The sequence below is a fragment of the Aspergillus melleus genome (assembly GCF_016097325.1).
Source record: "Aspergillus melleus strain CBS 546.65 chromosome Unknown contig6, whole genome shotgun sequence".
NCBI lineage: Eukaryota > Fungi > Ascomycota > Eurotiomycetes > Eurotiales > Aspergillaceae > Aspergillus > Aspergillus melleus.
Genome location: NW_025763375.1, coordinates 479,925 through 502,466, shown reverse-complemented (window position 1 = coordinate 502,466; position 22,542 = coordinate 479,925). Strand labels below are relative to the sequence as shown.

At 49.8% G+C, this 22,542-nt stretch overlaps 8 protein-coding genes across 8 annotated transcripts; 4 read left to right on the top strand and 4 right to left on the bottom strand.

The window, feature by feature from the left end:
* Window positions 1-79: 79 nt before the first annotated feature.
* Window positions 80-3,393, top strand: LDX57_009946 (uncharacterized protein; the record flags this gene model as incomplete). The annotated part of the gene is made up of 4 exons (XM_046091688.1): window positions 80-370; window positions 421-1,166; window positions 1,228-2,224; window positions 2,278-3,393. The coding sequence occupies 4 exons, from the start codon at window positions 80-82 to the stop codon at window positions 3,391-3,393; spliced, it is 3,150 nt and encodes a 1,049-aa protein (XP_045947665.1).
* Window positions 3,394-4,020: 627 nt separating this feature from the next.
* Window positions 4,021-5,585, bottom strand: LDX57_009945 (uncharacterized protein; the record flags this gene model as incomplete). The annotated part of the gene is made up of 1 exon (XM_046091687.1): window positions 4,021-5,585. Exon 1 carries the CDS (start codon window positions 5,374-5,376, stop codon window positions 4,021-4,023), a length of 1,356 nt encoding a protein of 451 aa, XP_045947664.1. The 5' UTR covers window positions 5,377-5,585.
* A 1,163-nt stretch (window positions 5,586-6,748) lies between these two features.
* Window positions 6,749-8,933, bottom strand: LDX57_009944 (uncharacterized protein; the record flags this gene model as incomplete). Its single annotated transcript, XM_046091686.1, has 8 exons — window positions 6,749-7,029; window positions 7,150-7,245; window positions 7,309-7,376; window positions 7,477-7,683; window positions 7,750-7,827; window positions 7,879-8,054; window positions 8,113-8,528; window positions 8,606-8,933. The coding sequence occupies 8 exons, from the start codon at window positions 8,931-8,933 to the stop codon at window positions 6,749-6,751; spliced, it is 1,650 nt and encodes a 549-aa protein (XP_045947663.1).
* Window positions 8,934-9,274: 341 nt separating this feature from the next.
* On the bottom strand, window positions 9,275-10,895 carry LDX57_009943 (uncharacterized protein; the record flags this gene model as incomplete). Its single annotated transcript, XM_046091685.1, has 2 exons — window positions 9,275-9,864; window positions 9,923-10,895. The coding sequence occupies 2 exons, from the start codon at window positions 10,893-10,895 to the stop codon at window positions 9,275-9,277; spliced, it is 1,563 nt and encodes a 520-aa protein (XP_045947662.1).
* Window positions 10,896-11,866: 971 nt separating this feature from the next.
* Window positions 11,867-12,727, top strand: LDX57_009942 (gamma-glutamylcyclotransferase family protein; the record flags this gene model as incomplete). The annotated part of the gene is made up of 1 exon (XM_046091684.1): window positions 11,867-12,727. One exon carries the CDS (start codon window positions 11,867-11,869, stop codon window positions 12,725-12,727), a length of 861 nt encoding a protein of 286 aa, XP_045947661.1.
* Window positions 12,728-13,270: 543 nt separating this feature from the next.
* LDX57_009941 (putative choline transport protein) lies at window positions 13,271-15,425 on the bottom strand (the record flags this gene model as incomplete). The annotated part of the gene is made up of 4 exons (XM_046091683.1): window positions 14,890-15,425; window positions 14,633-14,830; window positions 14,087-14,579; window positions 13,271-14,027 (listed from the first exon to the last, which is right to left on the bottom strand). The coding sequence occupies exons 2-4, from the start codon at window positions 14,709-14,711 to the stop codon at window positions 13,271-13,273; spliced, it is 1,329 nt and encodes a 442-aa protein (XP_045947660.1). The 5' UTR covers window positions 14,712-14,830; window positions 14,890-15,425.
* Window positions 15,426-18,489: 3,064 nt separating this feature from the next.
* On the top strand, window positions 18,490-19,489 carry LDX57_009940 (uncharacterized protein; the record flags this gene model as incomplete). The annotated part of the gene is made up of 3 exons (XM_046091682.1): window positions 18,490-18,829; window positions 18,931-19,038; window positions 19,099-19,489. Coding segments are annotated over exons 1-3 (501 nt in total). The 5' UTR covers window positions 18,490-18,827.
* Window positions 19,490-19,635: 146 nt separating this feature from the next.
* On the top strand, window positions 19,636-20,247 carry LDX57_009939 (uncharacterized protein; the record flags this gene model as incomplete). The annotated part of the gene is made up of 1 exon (XM_046091681.1): window positions 19,636-20,247. One exon carries the CDS (start codon window positions 19,636-19,638, stop codon window positions 20,245-20,247), a length of 612 nt encoding a protein of 203 aa, XP_045947658.1.
* Window positions 20,248-22,542: the final 2,295 nt, after the last annotated feature.

Below are 22,542 nucleotides of genomic sequence, written 5' to 3'. Positions count from 1 at the left end.
TTATCAAGGCAAACCCCAAGAGCTATCTTTTAGATGTTTGAATCATCGTTCGCCGAATTTGGAATAACAAATTGGAACCATGCTCACGACATCTCAAATCAATGATGTTTTATTGAATGGGGACGCGGTGCCGAAAAGCGATACCGACAGCCCCAAGCTTCCACCAACACCTCCGGATGAGAGGGAAGTATGTTTAAACACCATAAACGATGTCCTGTTAGAGCGTGTGCAGACAGTACCAGACAAGCCGCTTGTTGGCTATCCGAAAAGCTCCCATGGATTGAGTGATTACGTCTTCTACTCTGCCGCAGATTTGGATAGGTTCACAGCTGGGGCAGTTCAAGCTCTGAAGGCTTCCGGATTACCCGAAGTAAGAGAGGCTTTCCCTCGAGATGGAATGTATTTTAACCAAAGTGCCAGTTTTCTAATGCCGGGGAGAATAAAGTGGTGGCAATACTAGGTGTTTCCAATCTCGACTATGTCATATCGCTCCTGGCACTCTCTCGCCTGGGTTATGCAGTTTTGCTACTCTCAACACGACTCAGCACAGAGGCATATACCAACTTACTGGCGAAGACGAAATGCACGGATGTCATTTATTCCGCTGCGACCGAGAAGGCGGCTAAGCGCATTCAGGAAGCCGAGGCCATCAACACGTTCTCAATACCGGAATTTTCGGTCTACTCGCAATGCACGATAAAGCCAAATCTACAACTTAACGGCACACCTGAGATGGGCCAGAAATGGGCATTCATCATTCACTCATCAGGATCAACCGGTCTTCCCAAACCGATCTTCCAAACACACAAGGCTTGCATTGCCAATTACGCTTCAAGTAGAGGGTTTCGGGCGTTGCTGACCCTACCTCTTTACCATAACCATGGGCTATCAACCTTCTTTCGAGCTATGTTCAAGGCAAAGCCGATTGCAATTTACAACGCAAATCTACCCTTAACAGGGAAGAATATTCTCGAGGCTTTGAGAGTGACCCAACCCGAGAGCTTCCACGGTGTTCCGTACGTTTTGAAACTCTTAAGTGAGGTTGATGGTGGTGTGGAAGAATTGGCGAAATGTGAACAGGTCCTGTTCGGAGGGAGTAGCTGTCCAGATGATCTTGGAGATCTCTTGGTCGAACAGGGTGTCAAGCTGATCAGCCATTATGGCGCGTATGTTTTCCAAACTACACGAACCCTCCTTCAAACCGTATCAGGCTAACTTGGTGCGCAGAACCGAACTAGGACAGCTTATGACATCACAGAGACCTGTCGGCGACAAAGCCTGGAACTACGTTCGACCTTTGAAGACGGCTGAGCCCTACCTAAGAATGGTTCAGCTCGAAGACGGCTCCTACGAATGTGTCGCCCTAGACGGACTGCCCGCCAAAGTCAGTTCAAATTCCGACGATCCACTCAATTCCTTCTACACTCGCGATACTTTTCTTAAGCATCCCACAATTCCGAACGCTTGGAAGTATCTGGGCCGTATCGATGATCGGGTCACCCTTGTCAACGGAGAGAAGGTCCTGCCTGTTCCAATTGAGCATCGTGTGCGACAGAGCAAGTTTGTGAAAGACAATCTTGTTTTCGGCGTGGGCAAACCCTTGCCTGGTTTGTTGGTTGTGCCGAGCGACGAGTGTCAGGGATTGAGCAAAGATGAGATTCTCGAAAAGATTTGGCCGGATATCGGAGCCGCTAATCAGTCTGCCGAGGCGTTCAGTCAGATCTCCAAAGATATGGTGATTATTCTAGATATCGACTGCACCTATCCAGCTACCGACAAGGGTACCATGATCCGAAATCGTTGCTATCTGGAATTTAATGATGCCATCGAAGCTGTATACGCGATACTGGAAGGGGGCGATGCGAACTCAGGAGAGAAGATTGCCTTGGACACTGCTGAGCTAGAACGATATCTTTTGGAGCTCTTTCGAAACGAGCTCTGCTTCAACGAGATTACCACAGATTCCGATTTCTATGAAGCTGGGGTAGATAGTCTCCAGGCGATCAAGGCCAGGGCTACGATCAAGAGGCGGATTGATATTGGAACAGCAGAACTTGGTCATAACGTGATATTCGATCTTGCCAACATTAAAAAGCTCGCCGCACATCTATATGCTCTTCGGACAGGCGAGGAGCAAGAGGAGGAGGACGAGCTCGAGGTGATGTCTCAGCTCATTGAAAAATATTCCGCTTTTACGCCTCGCGAAACAGAGCAAGAAGTCATTGTAAAGTTCCCCAATGCCAACCCAAACGTCCATTCGCTAACCATTTCTGACAGTTGCTGACCGGTACTACGGGGTCACTTGGCACCTATGTTCTATCTAGGTTAATGCAAAAAGACTCGGTCAGGCAGATATACTGCCTCGTGCGAGCTTCCTCTCCCAGTGCTGCTCTAGATCGAGTGCTATCCACTCTATCCGCACGATCTCTCCCAATGGTCAATGTTTCCAAGATTGTCGCTTTACCTGCTCAGCTCGGTCGCGAGGATTTGGGCCTCTCTCAATCTATCATTGATGAGCTCCGCACCTCTCTCACTAAGGTCATTCACGCTGCCTGGGCCGTGAACTTTACGCTCGGCGTGCGAAGCTTCGAGCAACAACACATTAAGGGCGTTCACAACCTGATCAACCTCTGCCTTTCCAGCCAACGATCGTCCCCTGCTGAATTCTACTTCTGCTCCTCCATTTCCGCCGCCGCCGGAACGCCCCTACCCGCCACCATCGCCGAAGGTCCCATTCCCGAGCTCTCTCACGCTCAAAACATGGGGTACGCACGATCGAAGCTCGTAGCGGAGCGGGTCGTGCAAGCGGCGGCCGAGAAAACGGGTCTCGTGGCCAAGGTCCTCCGGGTAGGCCAGATCGTCGGAGACACAGTTACTGGGAAATGGAACACCACCGAAGCAATCCCCCTGATGCTGCAGAGTGCTGTTACACTCAAAGCGCTGCCAGAGCTAGAGGAAACACCGTCCTGGTTACCCGTCGACTGCGTCGCCGACGCCATCCTCGACCTCACAGGAATCAACCCCAACGCTGAAGCCAGAGCCATGGCCCATGATCCCAAGGTCATCTACCACGTCCAAAACGCGCGAACCTTCCAGTGGACCCGCGATCTTCTTCCGGCCTTGAAAGCCGCCGGGTTGGAATTCAAGATCCTGCCGAAACGGCAGTGGGTGCAACGACTCCGCGAAGGGGAGCAGGATCCAAAGAAAAACCCCACCGTGAAACTTCTCGACTTCTTCACGGAAAAGTACGATAATGATAATCCCGGTCGGGCGGGACTCGTTTTTGACATGGAGAAGTCGGAGGCCGCGAGCCCGGCATTGAAGGGCGGCGTGGAGTTGATCGAGAGCGGGTTGATTAAGAGATTTGTGGATGCTTGGAGGGGCGAGTGGTGATTGTATGTACATACTTGGTTATACTTATTGGGAGTTTATGTGATGCGTCAACTTTATCTGTTTCTTTACTTCTTCATTCCTGATCTAGAGTGAATGGACCGGTGAAGTTCTAGTCATCCACGGCCGCCCGCACAGGGAGCCGCATCCGCCACTTTGCGGGTGTCCCTCCCTAGCCCGGGGTGTCTAGGCTCCAAACCACCCGCTATAAGAAAAATCGAAACACGACCCTATGATGGTGGTTGAATGCTCGATCCTTGGACAGGGAGATCGGACTACACCGTTATGCCGTCGGAAACGCGGTCATACGCAGCTCCTTGAATCAAATCCGGGGAGGAATTCATGGAGCCCAACATCCTCCTGGAAGAGCTCGATGTGATTTCTCTATTTCTCTACTGAATCTGTGGGATTATATGGTTTACGGACACGAGATTCATCGGGTGAATACAATTCTGATTGATTGATTGTTATTCCAGAAAGGAGGTTTTTACTTTTACAACGGAAGAGAACGTATACTGTGCAAATCATAAGAATAGCAATTCAATTTGTAATAAACAGAGGCAGAAACAATGTCAGAATGAAACTTGGGTTCAGTCTGGCCAGTATCGAGCTAAAGCATGAAACAGACGATCATTTGGGCTCAACAAAGATAATCATGAACAGGGCATTGGCCAAGATCTGGCAGCCTTTGTAGCTGACCGCAACCAGCTGGGCGTAACTTTTCCACTGCTCACGTTTGCCCCGATGATTATCGTTCCTCTTGCCGAGTGGGCCCTTGATAAAATCGGCAGATCTATACTCTGGCGGAGCATCCTTGTTGACCTCACCCATTGTAGGAGATGTCCATCTAGCCACCCAAGCCTCCAGGTTTCCAGCTTCAAGATGCCAAACAGTGGCATCCAGTAGGTCAGGGTTTTTGAAGACCATAACCGCCCCAGAACCTTTTTGGATGTAATTCAAGGCGGCCTCTAGGCCATCCGAAGTGTAGAATCCCGGTCCAAACTCGTTATCATAATGATTCGAGCTCACTTGTGGGATGAAAAAAGCGAGAGTTGATCTCAAGGCCTTCATGCTCAAACCCCGGAACCAGAGCCTTCCCGACCCCAAGAGACCTTCAGCCTGCCGGCGGATCAATCTCTCGAGAGATTCAGGCCCCTTATGGTTGTTTTTGACTTTCATGCACATGATACTGCCAGAAACCCCCTCCACACGATTCTGTCTCGTGATCTCCTTGAGGGGCAACAAGGCGGGACTGTCACCAACACCTGCTGGGCATTCATCCTTCACTCCGCGAGATCGGCAAGGTCTCCAGCGTCCATACCGCCAGGAATCGAAGTGGCATGTGTCTGCATAGGCCTGTTCCAAGATCCGTGCTGAAATCAACCCCTCCTCGTCTAACTGACGGAGTGGCCATCTCAGGGTGCAGCCGAAAGGAATCACCTCTATTCTGTCTTCGATGGTGTATGCGGGACTGTCGATTGCTTCCACGAGCTCATCAATCCCAGCTAACCAGGCGATGCTTCGGAGGGGACCGATCAACGTCAGGTTATCGGCCTTTCCGTCCTCGTTCAAATACTCTTTGATGTCATCGGGAATCTCGTCATACGGGTATTCCCCTTCCCACCATACTGGACGAAAACCGTATTCCTCAAGGTTTGCAGCGTTGCGATAATAACCGCGAGCGACGACTTCATCTCCCCATTCCAAGTCAGAGTCGCACTTCTCCTCCTCCTCCTCCTCCTCCTCCTCCTCCCCTCCCTCGGTGTTGGTAGCATGGGTCAGCGAACGAGATGGCTTTGGCTCCGCCATCTTGTGGACAGTGGAGGCGTCGATCAGAGGGGTAGGTTTGATGGTTATTCGGGCAGATTGATCCGGGATTTTTGAAGATGTTATGCCCGCGAAAGGGATTCTCACGACAGAGACGTTGGAGAAGCTGTTGCGAGCCGCATTCGCCTTGCAGGAAAGATAAATCTGAGCAGGCTGCATGATGGGTATTTATAGACGATGTCGGACTGTGTATCTTTGGATTTTCGAAAGCAGAAGATGGAAGTTGATGTGGGAGATTCCACTGGCATACAGGGAGAGTTCCCATTTTTAAATGAAGCCATTCAGCTTCCTGGATGGTGGACATACTGTTGTGTGTGGAAGCCACTGCTTGGAAAGATCAAACTGGGTAGAGAGAAGAACCTAGGAAATGGTGGTGGGGAAAGGAGAGAAAGCAAACGGGCGAATGTTGTGAGAAGACGGGTGTGAATGCACAAAAGTAAAAGTTGGAAAGTGAATGCATTGAGATTGGCCCCACTCCCTTAATTTCAATCAGACCAGAAGTTACAACAGATTATTGTCAGGAGTGATGGAGGCCTGTTCTTATAAGCTCCAATATGCAACTACGCAGTGATTTTGGCCCAAGAACATCTGGCTTCAATTCCCTAGCAGCTATCGGGAAGTACATCCTCGTCTTTCATGGTGGTGTTTCCGAAGGGAGTTCTGCTTCTTTCTTGCGGCACGTAAGAAAACCAGTGGATTGACGGAACAAAGCAGCAAACTCCTAACATGTGAAAGAAATACCCAGAGAGGCTCACGGCCAATTCTGCATATCTCGCGCCTAACCTCTGTACAAAGAACAAAGACAGCGTAATCTAGATCAGATAAGATCAGATAAGAAACCGGAACCCTCTCTGCATACGGCGGATAGCAGCGGCCATGTTGAAAAAAGCTGATTCTCACTAAGAACGTTCATCGATCTCTTTACCGCTCTCGCTTAGAGTGTCTTGCAATCTTTATTTGAATATTGTGCGTTCTTATTTTGATTATTTAAGATGTCTTGTTTTTCTGGTTCATGAGTGTCGTTCAGTCGTTCGACAGGGCATTGTAGGCCCATTAAGATCAGTGCGAGGCTGGAATGCCGGTATCTGTGGCAAGAAAGAAATTCAGCGACACGGCATCATAATTGTCTAATGCGGAGTAGACGAGGCCCAATCTATCAAATCGATTGTAGATAAAATTGAGATCGCGCAACATAAAAAATTAATTAATTATTCAAATATTATGAATCGATACGTCGCCCGTGTAAAACATAAAAGCCGGATTCAACGCTGCAATGATCGTTATCATGCTGACTTCTAATTGCGCGAACAAATTGCCGTGCGAATTATCAAGAAAATCATAGAATGTGATATTGTGATCGAAAATGTCATTATCGATCTAAGACTGGCAGTAAAATGACTTGAAGCAAAAGACGTTGGAGCCCGATTAATAAACATAATTAGAATACTTATATACAACATTTAAACAAGAACTTGTATCTCTACGTGATGTTCAGAATTAATAGTCGAAAAATGAAGTCTAATAGAACGAATTAATGATTTCTTATTTTGTCGACAGATCCACTATAGAGTGTTGCTAATTTTAGTAACAAATCGCGTTTTTTCAATATGGCCGCTGCTATCCGCCGTATCTGCACTGGCCTCTCGTTCCCGTCTTGGCCCTGCCGTTCCAGAATATCCACGCCCTCTTCCTGATCCAGCCGTTTGTTCAGCCTCACAAGCGCGATCCGAAGGATGGTCCCGAAAAGAATGGTCATGACGGACATGGCCATGTTGTGGACGAAAGCTTTCAGGTAGCGAGGGTTGTCTTCGTCTGAGGTTTAATTTGAGCGTTAGTGTTGTCCATTACTCGTTACGAAGTGAATGTGTTGATAGAGAAAGAGAGAGAACACAAGGGTATAGTGAACCAGGGATGGAAGGCAAGGCAACATACCGGGATACAGATAAGGAGCGTAAACCTGGCAGACGTTGCTCAGGCAGTTGATTAAAGCGAGAGCCGCAGCACGTTTTGAGGCGGGACGAGGAAGGACTGGATGATATCGGCTTTAGTATATTGAGATAGAGGAACTAATGAACATAGCAAGTGACTCACCATTAGAAATGTATCCCAAAGCCACGACATAACCGGCGTAGATACCTCCAACCATAAGACACATAGCTCTAAAACAGTTTCGTTAGCATGCATTTAATACTATCGGACTTGGAAATTCCCTTGACGAGATATTTCATCCCCAGTATCTAAGACCGCAGTGAGGCATACACATATCTCGCCGCAAACGACGTAGTTGCCACTGCGAGGATAAACGACACCAGCGCAATAACAGGCGAGATGACGATATGAAAATACCGCTCGCCCGTCTTATCGGCATGCCAGGCATTCGCCAGCATGATTACGGCGCCGATGAGATAGGGTGGGGTTGTCAAGAGGAGAGTCTCGACATTTCCTTTTCCGAGGCCTTTCATTACCCTGGACAAGAAAGATTATTAATTGCGAATTTAGGAGATAGACATCCGGTGATATGAAGATGCTCACGTCGGGAAGAAATTCGTAACAGTCCCGGAGGAGGTTGAGCCGTAAATTGTAGCAAGGAGAAGCCACAGTTTATAGTCACTGGGAAGCAATGAGGAAAGCTTTTTCCGAAGTCACAGAGCAAGAACATACAGGAAAGCAAGCTTCGCTCCATGAAACATCGACTGGTCTTGACTGTCAACCCAATCGTCTTCGCCGATATCTTCTTCAAGACGCCATGCGGCGAGCTGTCGCTCTTCCTTGCTGAGCCATCGGGTGGTCCGAGGCAGATCTGGGATGATGAAGAACGCTAGAATGGCGATGAAGATCTAAACCGTGTCAGTCACAGTAAGCGAGTCCACGTAGCAGTCATAGATTATATCTTACTGTGGTTACTCCTTCTATAATGTAGAGCCATCTCCAGGCAGACAGCCCTCGGACGCCATTCATATTCCCAGTGATGCCACCTGCAATCAAGCCGGAAAATGCACCGGAGATCACCGATCCAGAATACAACAGGGCGGTCCTCTTGACCAGCTCGTTGCGTGTATACCATCCAGACAGGAGGTAGAGGCAGCCTGGCTGAATCATAGGGAGGTCGTTCAGCTTAAACTCCATAGAAAAGCAGACATAACTCACATAATAAGCCGCTTCGACAAATCCAAGAAAGAAGCGACAGGACAGAAGACCGGCGTAGTTATGCGTGGCTGCTGTCGCAGTGGAGATGGTGCCCCAGACTACCATACAACAGGGCAGATAGATCGACGGTCTTCCCACCTTATTGAGGATCATGTTCGAAGGCACTATACCCTGTCAGCAATCTCTGTAATACAGGATCGGCACAGATAGAAATTCAATAGTTAATGAATCGATCACATACCCTGCATCAACAAACACCCAATAAACAATATACTCACGGTCACTTGAAACTGATTCCCCTTCAGATTCAAATCCTTCTCTAGACCTGCCAATCTCGCCGCGGCGAAATTATTCCGATCTAGATAATTCATCACGTACATGACAAAGGTCACGATCATGAGCCGCAGGTCGACCTTGCGGACGAGCTTCTTCTCGGCACGTCGTCGCTCCTCGGGCGACAAATCCCGCACATACTGCGGGGCGCGGCTGACGGGCTTCAGGATATCGTTGTCAGAAGACGTGTACTCTCTTTGCTCGATCTCCGAGCTCTTTGGGTCTGGGTCCGTCATTGTCACGGAAAGGAAGATGAGAAACAGTAGGGCAGGGCAGGGCACGGACAAGCCAAGAAACACTGACGACGAAGGGGAAAAGAAAGCTCAAGACAAGCTAGGTTCCAAGATCTTGGGTCATCTTGGCAGTCGAGACACAAGCCAACTTATAGCAAATCGGCAGACGGGAGATACATCACGGACAAGACGAAATGATGAGCAAATGAACATCTCGCGGGGTTGACGAGTTGACGGAAAAGTATCCGTTATCATGCAGATAGTTACAACTGCAGAGATCGGCTACTATTGGTATGCAAATCTGGTGGCACTAACTCCGTTGGGTATACTTGCTCTCTGTCTACTTAGTAAATGTATCTAAAGTTCAGGTTCTCCCTGTCCGTCAAATCGCCGAATGCCGACGCGTCCACTTCTTGCTCGTGAAGCTCTCTCTCAAGGCCATTGGCACCATCAATTCCCTGCAGTTTGTCTCGTCTCTTGTTCTCGCTTGCTAGCAAGAACCGCAGCAAAAATACAACTACGATCTCCAGCAGATGTGAGACAATCATGCTCCAGATCCCCAGAATGTAGGTCGGAGATTGCTCGGACTTGTAGAAGAACGGACCGGCGATGTTTCCAACGCAGTAGCCCAAAAACAGACAGGCACTGTTGATGACTTTCTTGGTATGGCCTGCTGTGTTCGCCGTCTGCAGGGAAAGAAGAAGGACAAAGGACGCGTTGATGGGCGCCGTCAAGTAATAGCAGATTAGTCGGCCGGCGCGATTATCTTGCGGAACATAGCGGAGGCCAAACGCTCCAGCGACGTTGGGCAGGAGGAAGGCAATGAGAAGCAGACATCGGTTGTTCGGGGGAAGGATCCGGTTGAGGTATATACAGAGGAGAACGGAGATGGCGATAATGGCTCCGTACGGGATCTGCATGAGCGTCGTGCCCACTAGACAGGTGTCAGAATGGCCTCATCTCTCAAAAAGGAGTCAGGGACCAGTACTTACGCGTCGAAAATCCGAAACCCTTGATAATGATCGTCCCAAAGTTTGAAATTCCACCATTGACGAGCGCCTGCATCAGCGAGATCAAAAACTGCAGATAGAGCTTGTAGTCCAGAAACGCCTCCAGGACCTGGTACCCTTTAAAATTCTTATTCTCCACACCCGTCTGATCCTCCCGAAGTCGTTCCACGACCGTCCTCTTCTCCGCCAGCGAGAACCCCTTCGCCGAGACCGGGGAGTCAGGAAGAAAGACGTAGATGACGATCCCCCAAACACAGCACAGCGCCCCGATGATCAAGAACTCGTACTTCCAACTCGGCAAGGCTCCCTTGATCTGTCCGATGCCATAGCCCAGCAAGCCTCCTAGAGCCACCCCAAAGCCATTGGCTGTGTACCATAACCCAATCTTTAGCGGTTGCTCTTTGCGCGTATACCACATGCTCGTGACAAGAAGGAACGCCGGATCCGCACACGCCTCGGCTGCACCACTCAGGGCACGCAGGACAGCTAACTGGATGAAATTGCGCGCCGCCGCTTGTGCCATCAACAGAGCTCCCCAGGCAAAGATATTGGCTCCCAGATATCGAGCCACAGGGAATCGCTGCAGGGCTAGGTTGGTTGGGATTGCCCAGACCAAGAAACCGAAATAGAAGACGGACGAGAGCCAGCTATATTGGGTGCCTTGAAGATTCAAGTCTTCCTGGATGCCGAAGATGGCTGCATAGGACAGGGTCGTCTTGTCGATGTAGAAAAACGCATAGGCGACACTAATATAGGGCAGAATCACCCAGTCGATCTTCCGATCCAACTTCTTCGCTTCTTGCGTGCTCAACGGCTCGTAGGGCTGGCTAGGGTCGGAAAAGAGAGCCAACGCCGTGTCGCCGCCACCCTGCAAGACGATAAATTTGGGCGGCGGCGGAGGACTGGCGACTTGTTCGAGATGGGCGCATTCATTGCCGTTCTTTGGCTCGGCCATTGCTTGAGGTAAAATCAAGAAATCTGTAGGGAATAAGAATTGCCGAGAGGGAGCCCAGAACGATGATCATGTCTTCATCGCCCCCAAGATATATACTCCTGCCAAGCATTGGGGGTGGAATCCTGTCGGCGCTTTACCCCGGATTGAACTCCATACCCCAGACTATCCTTAGCGTCGGATATCTGCCTCGGAAACGGCTCTGGTTATCCGGCATAGGGATGAGGTGAGGGGTGATGCTATAAACAGAGCTGTTAAGGGATCCTGTTCTTCACCGATGCTTCCTACGGTTAGCTTGATGGGCTAGACTGGGCCGTATGGACCAAATACAACTTCGCGAAAATAAGTTCGTTCATGTCGATACAAGATGGCAAGATTTGTCATGCGCAGGAAGAACACTGTTCCTCATACACATGACATCCTCAATCGTTCTTGCTAATGGAACTTGCTTTCATCAACAACCTCTCGGATATCAACCCACTCTTAGTTACTAGGATTCTGGAGGCGCTATATATTGCCTAGGCGTTCATTTCTTGTCTAGCCTATCGCTTTTGAAGCTATATGGTATCTATTGCTTCTTTAGGGGATCCTGCAGCGGGCAACTGCTCCGTACATATCTCATGTTCAAGAATGCAAGATCGAGGCCTTTCGGTTTCAATTTACTTCTACTCATGATCCATCCAATACAATGACCTATGATAGTGAGTAACTGTCGCGATCTGAAACTCATACAAGCACGAAGATATCCGATAACATTACCCTGCAGGCAGAATTATATGCGCCTTGAGATCCGTGTTAGTGACCTCATACTGAAGTAAGCATCCGGAAGATAAGCTCTTGACGGAGACTTGATCCGTTGTGGCTATATCCTTTGCTCCATTTATGAGTCACTCCTAGACCATTTCCTCAGTCACCCATCTTCACACTCTTCTCCACTCATCACCCACTTTCAAGATCTATTTACAAACACGAATATGGAGCTTCTGGATGAGCTCGAGAATCTGGCCGGTTTGGCACACATGGCCGATCAGGCCAAAGACTACCCGAACAACGAGGCATACGACCTGAGCATCAAGCGATTTGAAGGTCTCTTTCAACCTTCCTCCTACCTCCCTCAACTTCCTCATGCTTCTACTACCGGGGCCACCATCACTCCCGTCGACACCACGTCCAGATTTCTTGTCAAGCTAGAAGGTCCTTTGGACACAGCATCCAAGATCCAACATGTCGCCGGCCTCTTAGAGCCACCACCCATCCACAACGGCGTCAGCGAAAGCGGCAAAGCCGCCAAATTCTGCCTGATCAACGGCATGACGAAGAAATATCTTCTCTCGTCAGTCGCCCACTCTTTCGACCCGACCTTCATCCGCATCAACCGCGCCCACAAGGATCTCTCGTCCTACAGCTCCGCACCGACGCTCGGCTCCGACCGAGAATTCACTCTTCCACAGTTCCGCACGACTGATCCCAACTATAACTATCAGCCAACCCAAACGAACTACCCCGTTTGGTACTTCTTCTACGGCACGCTTGGGGAACCGGAGATCTTGGCATGGAAGCTCGCGCTGGCAGAGCGACCGGTTCTCACGCCGGCGGTGGTTCACGGCGGGTTGATTAAAACGTGGGGAGGAAAGTATAAGGGTCTGGTTGATGGGCCTGATTCAGCCACGGTTGATGGCTGGGCATATGAAGTCGCTTCGGAGGAGCACGAAGAGCAATTGCGGTATTACGAGACGGATCAGTACGAGGTGGTAAGATGCGAAATCCGCTTGATGAATGGCGAAGAGAAAAGTGTCAAGGGACTCACTTTTCGATTTGTGGGGGATGTGGATTGATGGATCGCTCGCTTGCTTGTTTGCTCGATTTACCTGTTATATAGATATCTACCTGGAGGGTAATTCTATTGGATATCTTCCTTTTTGTATCTAGGAGCTATGTAGGATTAGAGCTGGGGAAAACTCGCTATATGGAGTGCGCAGATAACCTGTGAATTCTAGGTACAGGGCAGTCATTGCGGTGGTCATGGAAATGGATGGACGCATTTTAGTGATTACATTGAGGTTGAGAAAATCTGACTTCCATGATGTTCCATATATGAAATGGCCGGGGAGATGGGATGGGAAATGTGGGTCAACCAGCCTCCAATGTTGTGGTTTGCAATGATGAAAATTAGACTGTGATAATTTGCTTGGACGCCAGCCAACGAGGTATAATTGCATCTATGATAGATATAATCTAGAAACACGAGAATAATTATTTTGATAAGAAGATCTCCTCACAGAATGAGGCACGGGTTGAATAACCACCCTTCGCAGTCCAAAAATCACATATACACTTTCTCTTTTTCTCTTCCATCGGCCACCTCTTCTATGAGCCCTTCATTTCGCATCATCCATCAGAATCTTATCCGTCAACGGAACAAACTTCGGTCCCTCGTAGGACCGCATACGGAAGAGCCACCAAATAGCCACAAAGATCGTCAGCCCACCAGTCATCAGACTAGCATAATTCATCGACGCAGCGTCGGTGGGCAAAGCGAACGGGAAGCAGAAAATAACGACGAAAGCCAGTATATAGATGCAGCTCAACGTGTTGATGACGTATCCGACAGGACCGAGCCAGAAATGACCAGGGGTGAAAGACGAGCGCCGAGTCAGGAGATGCGGGAAGATGGCGGCAAAGTAGGACAGACTGGACAGTTGGACGAAGCAGCCGACGAAGGCGTTGAACGCGGTGGTCGATCCCACGTAGATGCATGCGAGGATGGTGACGATGCCGCCGCAGACCAGGGTTGCGTTGAAGGGGTTGTGCATGCGGGTGTTTATCTTCGAGAGCCAGCCGGAGAAGGGAGTCGCCTTGTCGCGGGAGATCGTCCAGAGCGTACGACCGGCGGTGATGTAGCAGCCGGCGCAGGTGATGACGGTGGGTAGGAAGGCCACGATGAGCAGTCCGAGAGAGCCGCCTCGCGAACCAGTCGCTTGACGGTAAATTTCGGCGAGTGGAAATTCGTATTCACTGTTCATAACGCCGTTGAGGTCGTTGATCGAGTAGAAGACGGCGACCATGTAGAGGACGCCGGTGACGAAACCGACACTCATTTGGGCCAGGACGGCCTTGGGAATGTTTCGACTCGGTCTGTCAACAAGTTAGATATTTGAAAACGAAAGTTTGCATTCGTCAAGGGAAGTAAATACCTGGGAATCTCTTCTGCCAGATGAGTCGAGCAGTCGGGCGTGCCCACACTGTAGGCGCCGTTAAGCATCCCTGCAACGAAAACAAACCCGTTGCTCGTATATCCCGTCTGGTTCTGCCAGGTGCGCCAGACAAACTCATTAGAGGCATGTCCCGTCCCGTTGACATGCGGCATGACAGCGCAGACGACGATCGTGATGAAGACACCGGCCAGAATGAAGAACATTCCCAGATTTCCAATATGCGGAAGGAATCGGTTCATGAACAGAACTATACAGCAGCACATCCACGTGCAGATGATGAAACTGAGGAACACATGCCACGACTGGGTCTGGAATCCAGGATGCATGAGGGCGTACATCGAGACGGTCTGCTGACCCAGGATAGCCGACATGGATGCCGCACCCAGAATCCAGGCCAAGCAGTTCCAGAAACCAGCGAAAAATCCACAAACGCGACCATATTTACCGGCGGTGATCGATGCCCAGTGGTAAACTGAAGTCCGGGTTAGCAAGCCAAACAACCAGACAATTTAGCTTTCGACGTACCGCCACTGGCGGAAGGCATTCCCGATGCCAGTTCGGCAATGGATGCAGCAACCAACCAATAACAAACCGAAACAGCCATGCTAGGGGTTACGGTTAGCAAAAGAGCCCTGGAGCCAGCCAAGTCTGAGATTGATGGTTTGGTGGCACATACAATTCATAGATGACACCCGACGGCCCTCCATTATACAACGCCGTTACCTATATAAGACTCGCAATTTAGCAAGGAGCCATATTCCCCTAGCGTCGGGACCACGTACCAGACTGCCACCTTGAGCAATCCATGTGTTTCCTGTCGTCACCGCGACAGCGCAAATACTGAGCAAGCTGAAATTCCGATCGAGTTCTTGACGATGGCCGGATGCATTAACTAATTCCATCTCAGCCCGGTCTTCCGTTGAAGACTCGATGGGCTCCACCTTTTCAGGTGCGTCTTTTGGTGCCATTTCGGGGACTTTGACTCGATCGAGGGTGAGTGGGAGCGGAGCAGATAGATGAGAAAATGGCCGAGGATGGAAGCAGGATGGACAAAAATGACGTGAGAGTCGACGACAAACGGGTGGGAGATCTTTGGCTATATATGACAGGGTGTCGGCGAATGGCGAGACACGGGACGATAGACTTGATGATTAGGTTAAATATGAACGCAGTATATTGAAGGAATGACCGGAAAGGAAAGAGAAGGAGAAGAAGCTAAAAAGATCGATCGAGCATGGCGTCTGAAGAAAAAGAAAAAAAGGTAGCGTGGCACAGGGATGATGACCAGTGAGGGTACCAACGGTTTCTTAAAAGAGGAAGCATGCGGGCAGGAGTTTAAGGTAGGGTAAGGATCAGACCGGCGACGAAAGCCAAAGTATACAGCTGGAATCAGGGTGGGGATGGGCCATCTCCCGCCAATGGCCTCCCCTACTTGGCTGTCGGAGGGGTGACTACCGGGGGGCTACCAGCGGCGATGACTGGCCGGCTTCAACAGGGGGTCGCGGAGACACTCGGCCTATTCCCAAAGGGGGAGTTTCAGCAGATGCCTTATCGCGATCTCTTTCGGTTGGATGATCAGCCTTGGATCCTGGACAAGGAGGGCACTTGTTCATGGCGGATAACATTTAAGCATCATTTGTATCCCCACACGCGGGAGTTTGTTGTCAGGATCTACGAGAATCCGGGTTGAAGTGTGAACATCTACGGGCATCCCCTGGGGTATGGAGCAGCTGCGGAGTGTACGTTGGCGTACGGTGTACGGGCGTGGCACAACCACAGCACTAGGATATAACTGTGATCCAGACACAATCACCTACCTAACAGGAGCTAGAGACACCATCCTAGAAAGCATTATCAACAGAAACTGCTTGAGTCAAAAAAGAAAAATGAAAATAAAGGAAAAAGGGGGGAGAGGAATGTACCCGGAATCTGCTCGCGTGTCTGTCTCACTCCCAGTCAACAGAAATTTTCCTTACTCCGATGCAATCCTTCGCAACTGCGACATTTTCCTTTGTTCTTACTCTAGAGTGGCCCTTAATGTTCCTTCTCATACTACTCCGGATGGATTAACTCTCGTTCAGGGACGAATTATTGAATACATTCCCACGGGCGATTCAACCACGGGCTGGCCGGCCGGTTGCCACCGCGGAACTCTGTTTTCTGGGGCCTAGCCTTGTCCGGGGCCAATGACGGGACGGCGCCGCTATCGGGCTAATCATTACCGCGGCGAATTATTCATCGTTGATTGCGACGCACGTTCGGCCTTCTATCTTGGCGGGCGTTTAATTTATTGGAATTGATGTCAATTTCCATCGCCATATAGATAAACCTTAATTAATAACCATGCCACTAAGAAAAATAAAATACTAAGGAAAAAATAAAAAGGCACGCAGCACTGATCCTGCGACCATCAGGCCATGCCGTTGGTGTTGCCCCGTGCTGCGAGCATGCTTGGCCTACATGTCTTGGTAAGAGAATAGAACTTGAGGCAGTACCTATGAAGATTTCCATAGCCATATCAGCAACGATACTTGACTCGATTTACGATGGGATAGAATCAACGAGGCCCAAACTTCACTGCGTTATTTACCCCTGGTTCAGGTAGCATCGCAAGGTGGGATACAACTACCTGGCAAATAGATGCTAAGCAATTCCTATCCATTTGCAGAAACAAAGCCGGGTCAGGTACCAAGCCAAATAGCCTACCAAGCAACCAACAGGGCCGAGAACTAAGATCGAATGGTAGGGAAATCTCCGAGCCATTCACCAAGATTCCAGAACAAAGACAAAGCATTTGAAATTGATCGAGAAATTTAACCTAAACTCAAAGATCGCGCCGGCAGTGAGCGGTACGTGGTCGATGTTTGAATCCGCAACATCATAGGCCTGCTGCTGCAGGGGTATCACACACCCCTGCAGGTCAAGCCGGTGAGCTCATTGTCTGGGCTGACCGATGCGGACCTCGTGAAAATTCTGATGGTTTAGTCTGTACTCCGGAGTCAAAAGTGTGCTGAGATGGTTTGACTATTGGGAAGCCTCATGTTTTAGTTGTTAGCCCGGCTGAACCACGGAGTATGGTGTTCTCCGAACTAAAAGTGAAATACTATGACCGATGAGAAGAGACAGCAAAACATTCACTGCAATAGTTCCATCTAACGATGACTCGTAGTACTGAATAGGAAAAACAAACGGTTTAATATCAGGGTCAATATCGAGGTTGTTTGTTTAATCAGTCGAGTGGGTTGGTGCCGTGGCAGGGTATGAACTAACTGATAGCTGTACTCCGTACTCGGTGTACGAGCTTCGGGCATAGTAGAGCACTCACTTTGGGTGCACAAACATGCTTATTAGAGCATGCATAGCCAAGGGCCAGCAAGACCAAGATGCATTTTGAACATACACACTACTCCCGAGTCAGATGTTTATTCCAGTTACCAAGACGGGATAACGCGCCGATATGAACATAACCCTGGAGAAGGTCGACAATGACCACTGCGCTGGCCAGATCAAGTCCGATCCCAGCAGGGTTACACCGCAGAAAGCACGATGTTTCCCCGCCCCACCTGCGATACAAATTAATCACGAACCAACGTGTACTCCGTAAGTTACCGCAGCACTCTCGACCCTTGGCTCGACTGGGGACGGAAGCACCAGGGAACTCCATCTATCCCGTCTACTCCGTATGCATCTGTGTTCCATGGTGAGAGACGCTGCCAATTAGAGGCCGCTGTCCGTCAATGATATATTTAGAGCGGGATAAACATTCCGCCCGCCTCCTTGGGGAGCAGCACAACCGGATGAGAAATCGGCTCATTGGCGTAGTTGACCATAGAGTGCTGACAGGGTGACAGTGAGGGGAGTAGATCGATTTGCTTTGCATCCTGGTGTTCAGTGTGGTTCCTTGGTGATTGATGACGATCTTGGAGCGAATGCAGCTGAGGCCTACGAGGGTGCGTACCCCGGCTGAACGAAGGGGGGACATTAGGTTTGCCGCTAACCTGATGGGAACTAGCCTCTATTCGAATTAACTTGCGACTAAAATGGCAGGACCCACCGGGAAGGGACACCGTCCCGTATTGGGCAATACCAGCCTGGCCTGTGATGGGATGGATGTATTCCGTATTGCAACTCTTCTTTTCCTCGTCCCACTCCTACAGCCTCGAACAAACAAAGAGATTGAGCTCCAGTCCACCGATTTAGCTGCATCCTGGGACTGCCGGCGTGTGGCTCGAGGCGTCGTAACATGATTCAGGACCACACATGTCTAGCTTGGGTACTTACCTCTTACTCAATCGGGATCCCTCGCCTACTGCCTGCTGGTTGGCCGCATGGTGTCTGGGTCCCTCCATCCAGCACCCGTCAATCAAATCAACTTTTCCTCCAAAGTCAATTGGTAGGGCGACCGCCATTATACCTATTCTGGAAGCAGTGTGGAATGATGAAATCAAGATGGGTGGTCCCCCCAGTACGGCCGATGAAGCCCTGAGCCACGGGTCACCCTATCTGGCCTTGGTGCTTCATTTGATCGCAGGTTCGCTGTAATTTGTCCGGCCCGCCGGGATGGGTCCTGGATCACCTATCTCGCTGGCCTTCTCCTCCCTCGAGAGCTGCAATCAATCACATCCCAGTTCGGACGCTGGCCGCTGATTGATCCCAAGGCTGGCTGCGGCGCTTTCCCCTGGCAGATGCGTCGAATCCCCCAAAACTTATCACCTTTAAGATGTACGTGCATCCGCCTTATATTCCGTGGCTTCCCTTTGGTTCCCAGCTTTTGGCCTCCTTGCGCGCATGCCATATTAACCCCGTGTTCCTTGGGTTCCTAGGTTGAGAAACAGCAGCATGGCAATACTAGGTCCGGAATATGGACGGAGCTTTGCGAAGGAGACGTGGACACTCTACGCCGTGGGCATGTTGGGCGTTCTGCTGCGATTGTAAGTTACGGCCTTGCTTTCCTCCTTTCAGTCTGATGCTGACTATTCGATTCGTGGCAGTGTGGCACGAATACGTCGATTAGGGATCACGAACCTCCAAACGGATGACTACCTGATGGTCTTTGCGGTTGTCTGGTACACTATACTATGCGTTGCCTTGAACCAAGTCGCCTCCGGTGGGGGGTCGAATCTGATGGACGAGAAGGATATCCAGGATCTGACTCCCGCTATAAAGGCTGAGCGAGAGCGAGGGAGTAAATGGGTCTATGTGTCTGAGCATGCATTTATCCTAGCAATCTGGGCAATGAAGGCCTGTATGCTGGTGATATATGCCCGTCTCACGTATGGAATACCGCCCCAGTTCCCATGCTATACGAAGCTCACACAACCCACAGCGAAGGCTTGCGACAACGGAAATGGGTCAACTACCTTGCCATATACATCGCGCTAGGATTCATTGCAGTCGAACTCTCGCTCTTTCTCATTTGTCGGCCTCTATCGAACTATTGGGCTGTTCCCACGCCCAACGAGCAATGCTCAACCTACCAATACTACGAGATCATTCAAGGATGTATCTCCATCTCTGCCGACGTCTTTATGCTTCTCATTGGTCTCCCGCTTCTTCTACAAGTGCGAGTGCCCCTCAAGCAGAAGTTAATCCTTGTTGTTATCTTCGGCATGGGCATCTTCGTTATCGTTGCGGCTATCTTGAACAAAGTATACTGTCTCGTGCCCGCTTTGATCTCCTATGTCTACATGAATTGGTACTTCCGCGAAGTTACAGTCGCCGTGCTAGTGACTAATTTACCGCTGATTTGGTCCCTCCTACGCGACGTTTTTCCCGCCCTCAAAAGTTGGACCGGCGGTTCGAAACGCGGAACAGACCGGTATCGCTCTGGACCGTGGACCAGCAAGACATCCGGAAATCGGAATTACGGACCTCCGAGTCACTTGCGCTCTGGCGATTTCAATATGCAGAGCTTTAACCGAAGTACCGTCGATGCGCAGCAGAAGGCCGTGTCGGACGTTAGTACGGATGCGGCCGACGATCGCGATATCAGTGACGACGGTTCCGACCGAGCCCTAAGAATTCGACAAGATGTGACGGTGACGGTGGAGCGCGAAACACGGCAGCCTGAAGATTGGGATTTTGGGCATGTGAGGGACAATTCTCTGCATCATACTCATGAGCGTCATGCGCAGCCGTGAAACAGTCTAGTCGGCGTCTACATTTTGCGGTCTTTCTTTCGTCTTTCTTTCGTGCGATCTTTTCATTTGTCTAAACTACCCGACTGCCATCCTTTATCTCCTGTACATATTTTTCCTTCGCTATTTCTGGGCTTTGTGAGGCGATCTGATTTTTGATATCCGATAGACACCATGTATCAGCTAATGTTACGACTCTATAGAACGATGTCCTTGAAAACATCAATACAAGAACGGAGGTGATCGGCGCAAAGTGGGCCAGCCCCGGTCCCGGCAGTCCAATGCCCTGGTTTGAAAGTGAGATTATCGATTCGCCGTACCCAAGTCCATCGCCTGAAGGATTCAGCGCAGCGGCCCATGGGTGCTATTTCCCACGGTCTGGAATAAACAACACTGAAACCAATCACGAATCCTTCGCTGCCATTCCAAGAATTTTCCACGAGCAGTTAATATAAAACTTCGTTTGAAGATCAATATCGGTTGAAATTGTCCGGGCAGACTCTGCGTTACCATCTGGTTACACCGTCACAATACACGATGCAGATCTCCCGGCTCCGAATCTTTTCATCTTTCTAAATCTTTTTTTTCTTTCTTGGTTGCGTCAACGTCGCGGCCGACCTTTACCCGCCGCTTTTAGCGCGGTCTCTGTTTTCCGGGTCGTCTCCAACATTGTAGCGGGGTGCAAATCGTATGGACGGATGGAAGCCCCGGGTTGAATCCCCATCATCCACTTATTCCACTTTGACAGCCTCAAAATTGAAATGATCTCAGCAGATGCAGGCGACAGGGCCACAGTCTTCGGAAAGGATTACATCTTCCTCGTCTCGTGGTCCTGGAGCACATCCCAACATTGTCTTGTTGAACCTGAACCTTATTCTCCGGCCTCAGCCCCCAGTCTGCCTCTCGCTGGCTGCATCTCTGCACAAACTCCGAAGCACTGGATAACAAGATCAGGCCAGAAATTCTCTCTGACTGTCTGACATGTATCAGATTCAGGAACGAACGATGTCTGCCGTTGATGCGAACAGACTTCACCTGAAACAAGGCGCAGACGAGAACAGTAACATCTATTCCGCACCACAATATACATCGAACTCATTTTGGATTGGAAATCAATAGTCTGCCCGTCAAACAAGAACACTCTGACCTCTCGCTTCTAATTTCCAAACCACCACATCCAAGTTTGATTGCACTTGGTAGCCCACAAGTTTACCGTATGGGGCAAAGCTTGACGGATGGCAAGACCCATGAAACTATTCCCTTCCGGTCCATGGGTAATCCACCTCGCCGTCCCCACCGCCAAATGCTGTATTTGGGTAAGATCGTGGTGTCAGCTACGCCATTCGAGCACACCCAGGGAATTGGTGCTGAACATTATCAACCTGTCCACGGATGAGGCCCGTGATCGTCTGGACAGCCGCCGCGACGGGGAAAATCTACGGGCACGTACCTGGCACACACAACTCGCTCGCCCAGCCGACGACCCCGGAGATCTACATATCTCCAGTGATGACCTGTTTTCTGATCCATAGGTGGGGAGGATGTACAGATTCCTGCCACAGACTGCTCAATTACGTAGAGATCCTATCCGGAGGGGTTATTGTTGACTCGTATTACGAAGCACAATAAGATACTTTTCATTATGTTCTAGTATCGGGTTGACCCGTACCACGCACTAAGATATATTATGTCTCTGTTCTAGAATCCAGATATGATTTTCGACCTGGCTGACAAACACTAGCTCAACGAGATAGATTGAAAAAGTCCATCAGTATTATCAAGGTTTCGAATCCTTCGTAAAGGTTTCTCCTTTTGTCGGACTCGCCTAGCAAGGCACTCGCTTATCTTATTGACTTTCGGGTGTCAGCTTGCGTGTTTGCCATTGCCGTTTAAACTATTGAAGTTTGATTTTCATTTCCACGGATCATCAATGTCAGCATTATCTGGGACGCTGGGTGGAGTGCATAATTTTTCACAATGCATGCATAGTGGAAGGTTCAAAAAGTCCCTCACCAAACTGGCCGTTTATCATTTCCCTCCAGAGGGATGGGTGCATACTCCGCAGTAGGTGCGAAGCGCTCCCATGAAGATGCGCGTATCTTTAAGCGATGCGTTCCCATGGTTCATGCAAGGCGGGTTTTGAGTTTACTCCAATCTGTGATGGTTGGGGTCTGTCTCCAAGATGGGCTGTTGATCATAGTTCATGTGTGGTATACACTCGGTGTATGCACATCGGCTTTTGGTTGTTCTGGAAGATATCCCGAGGTAAGGTGGGCAATTAATTGCCGGTATGTATGG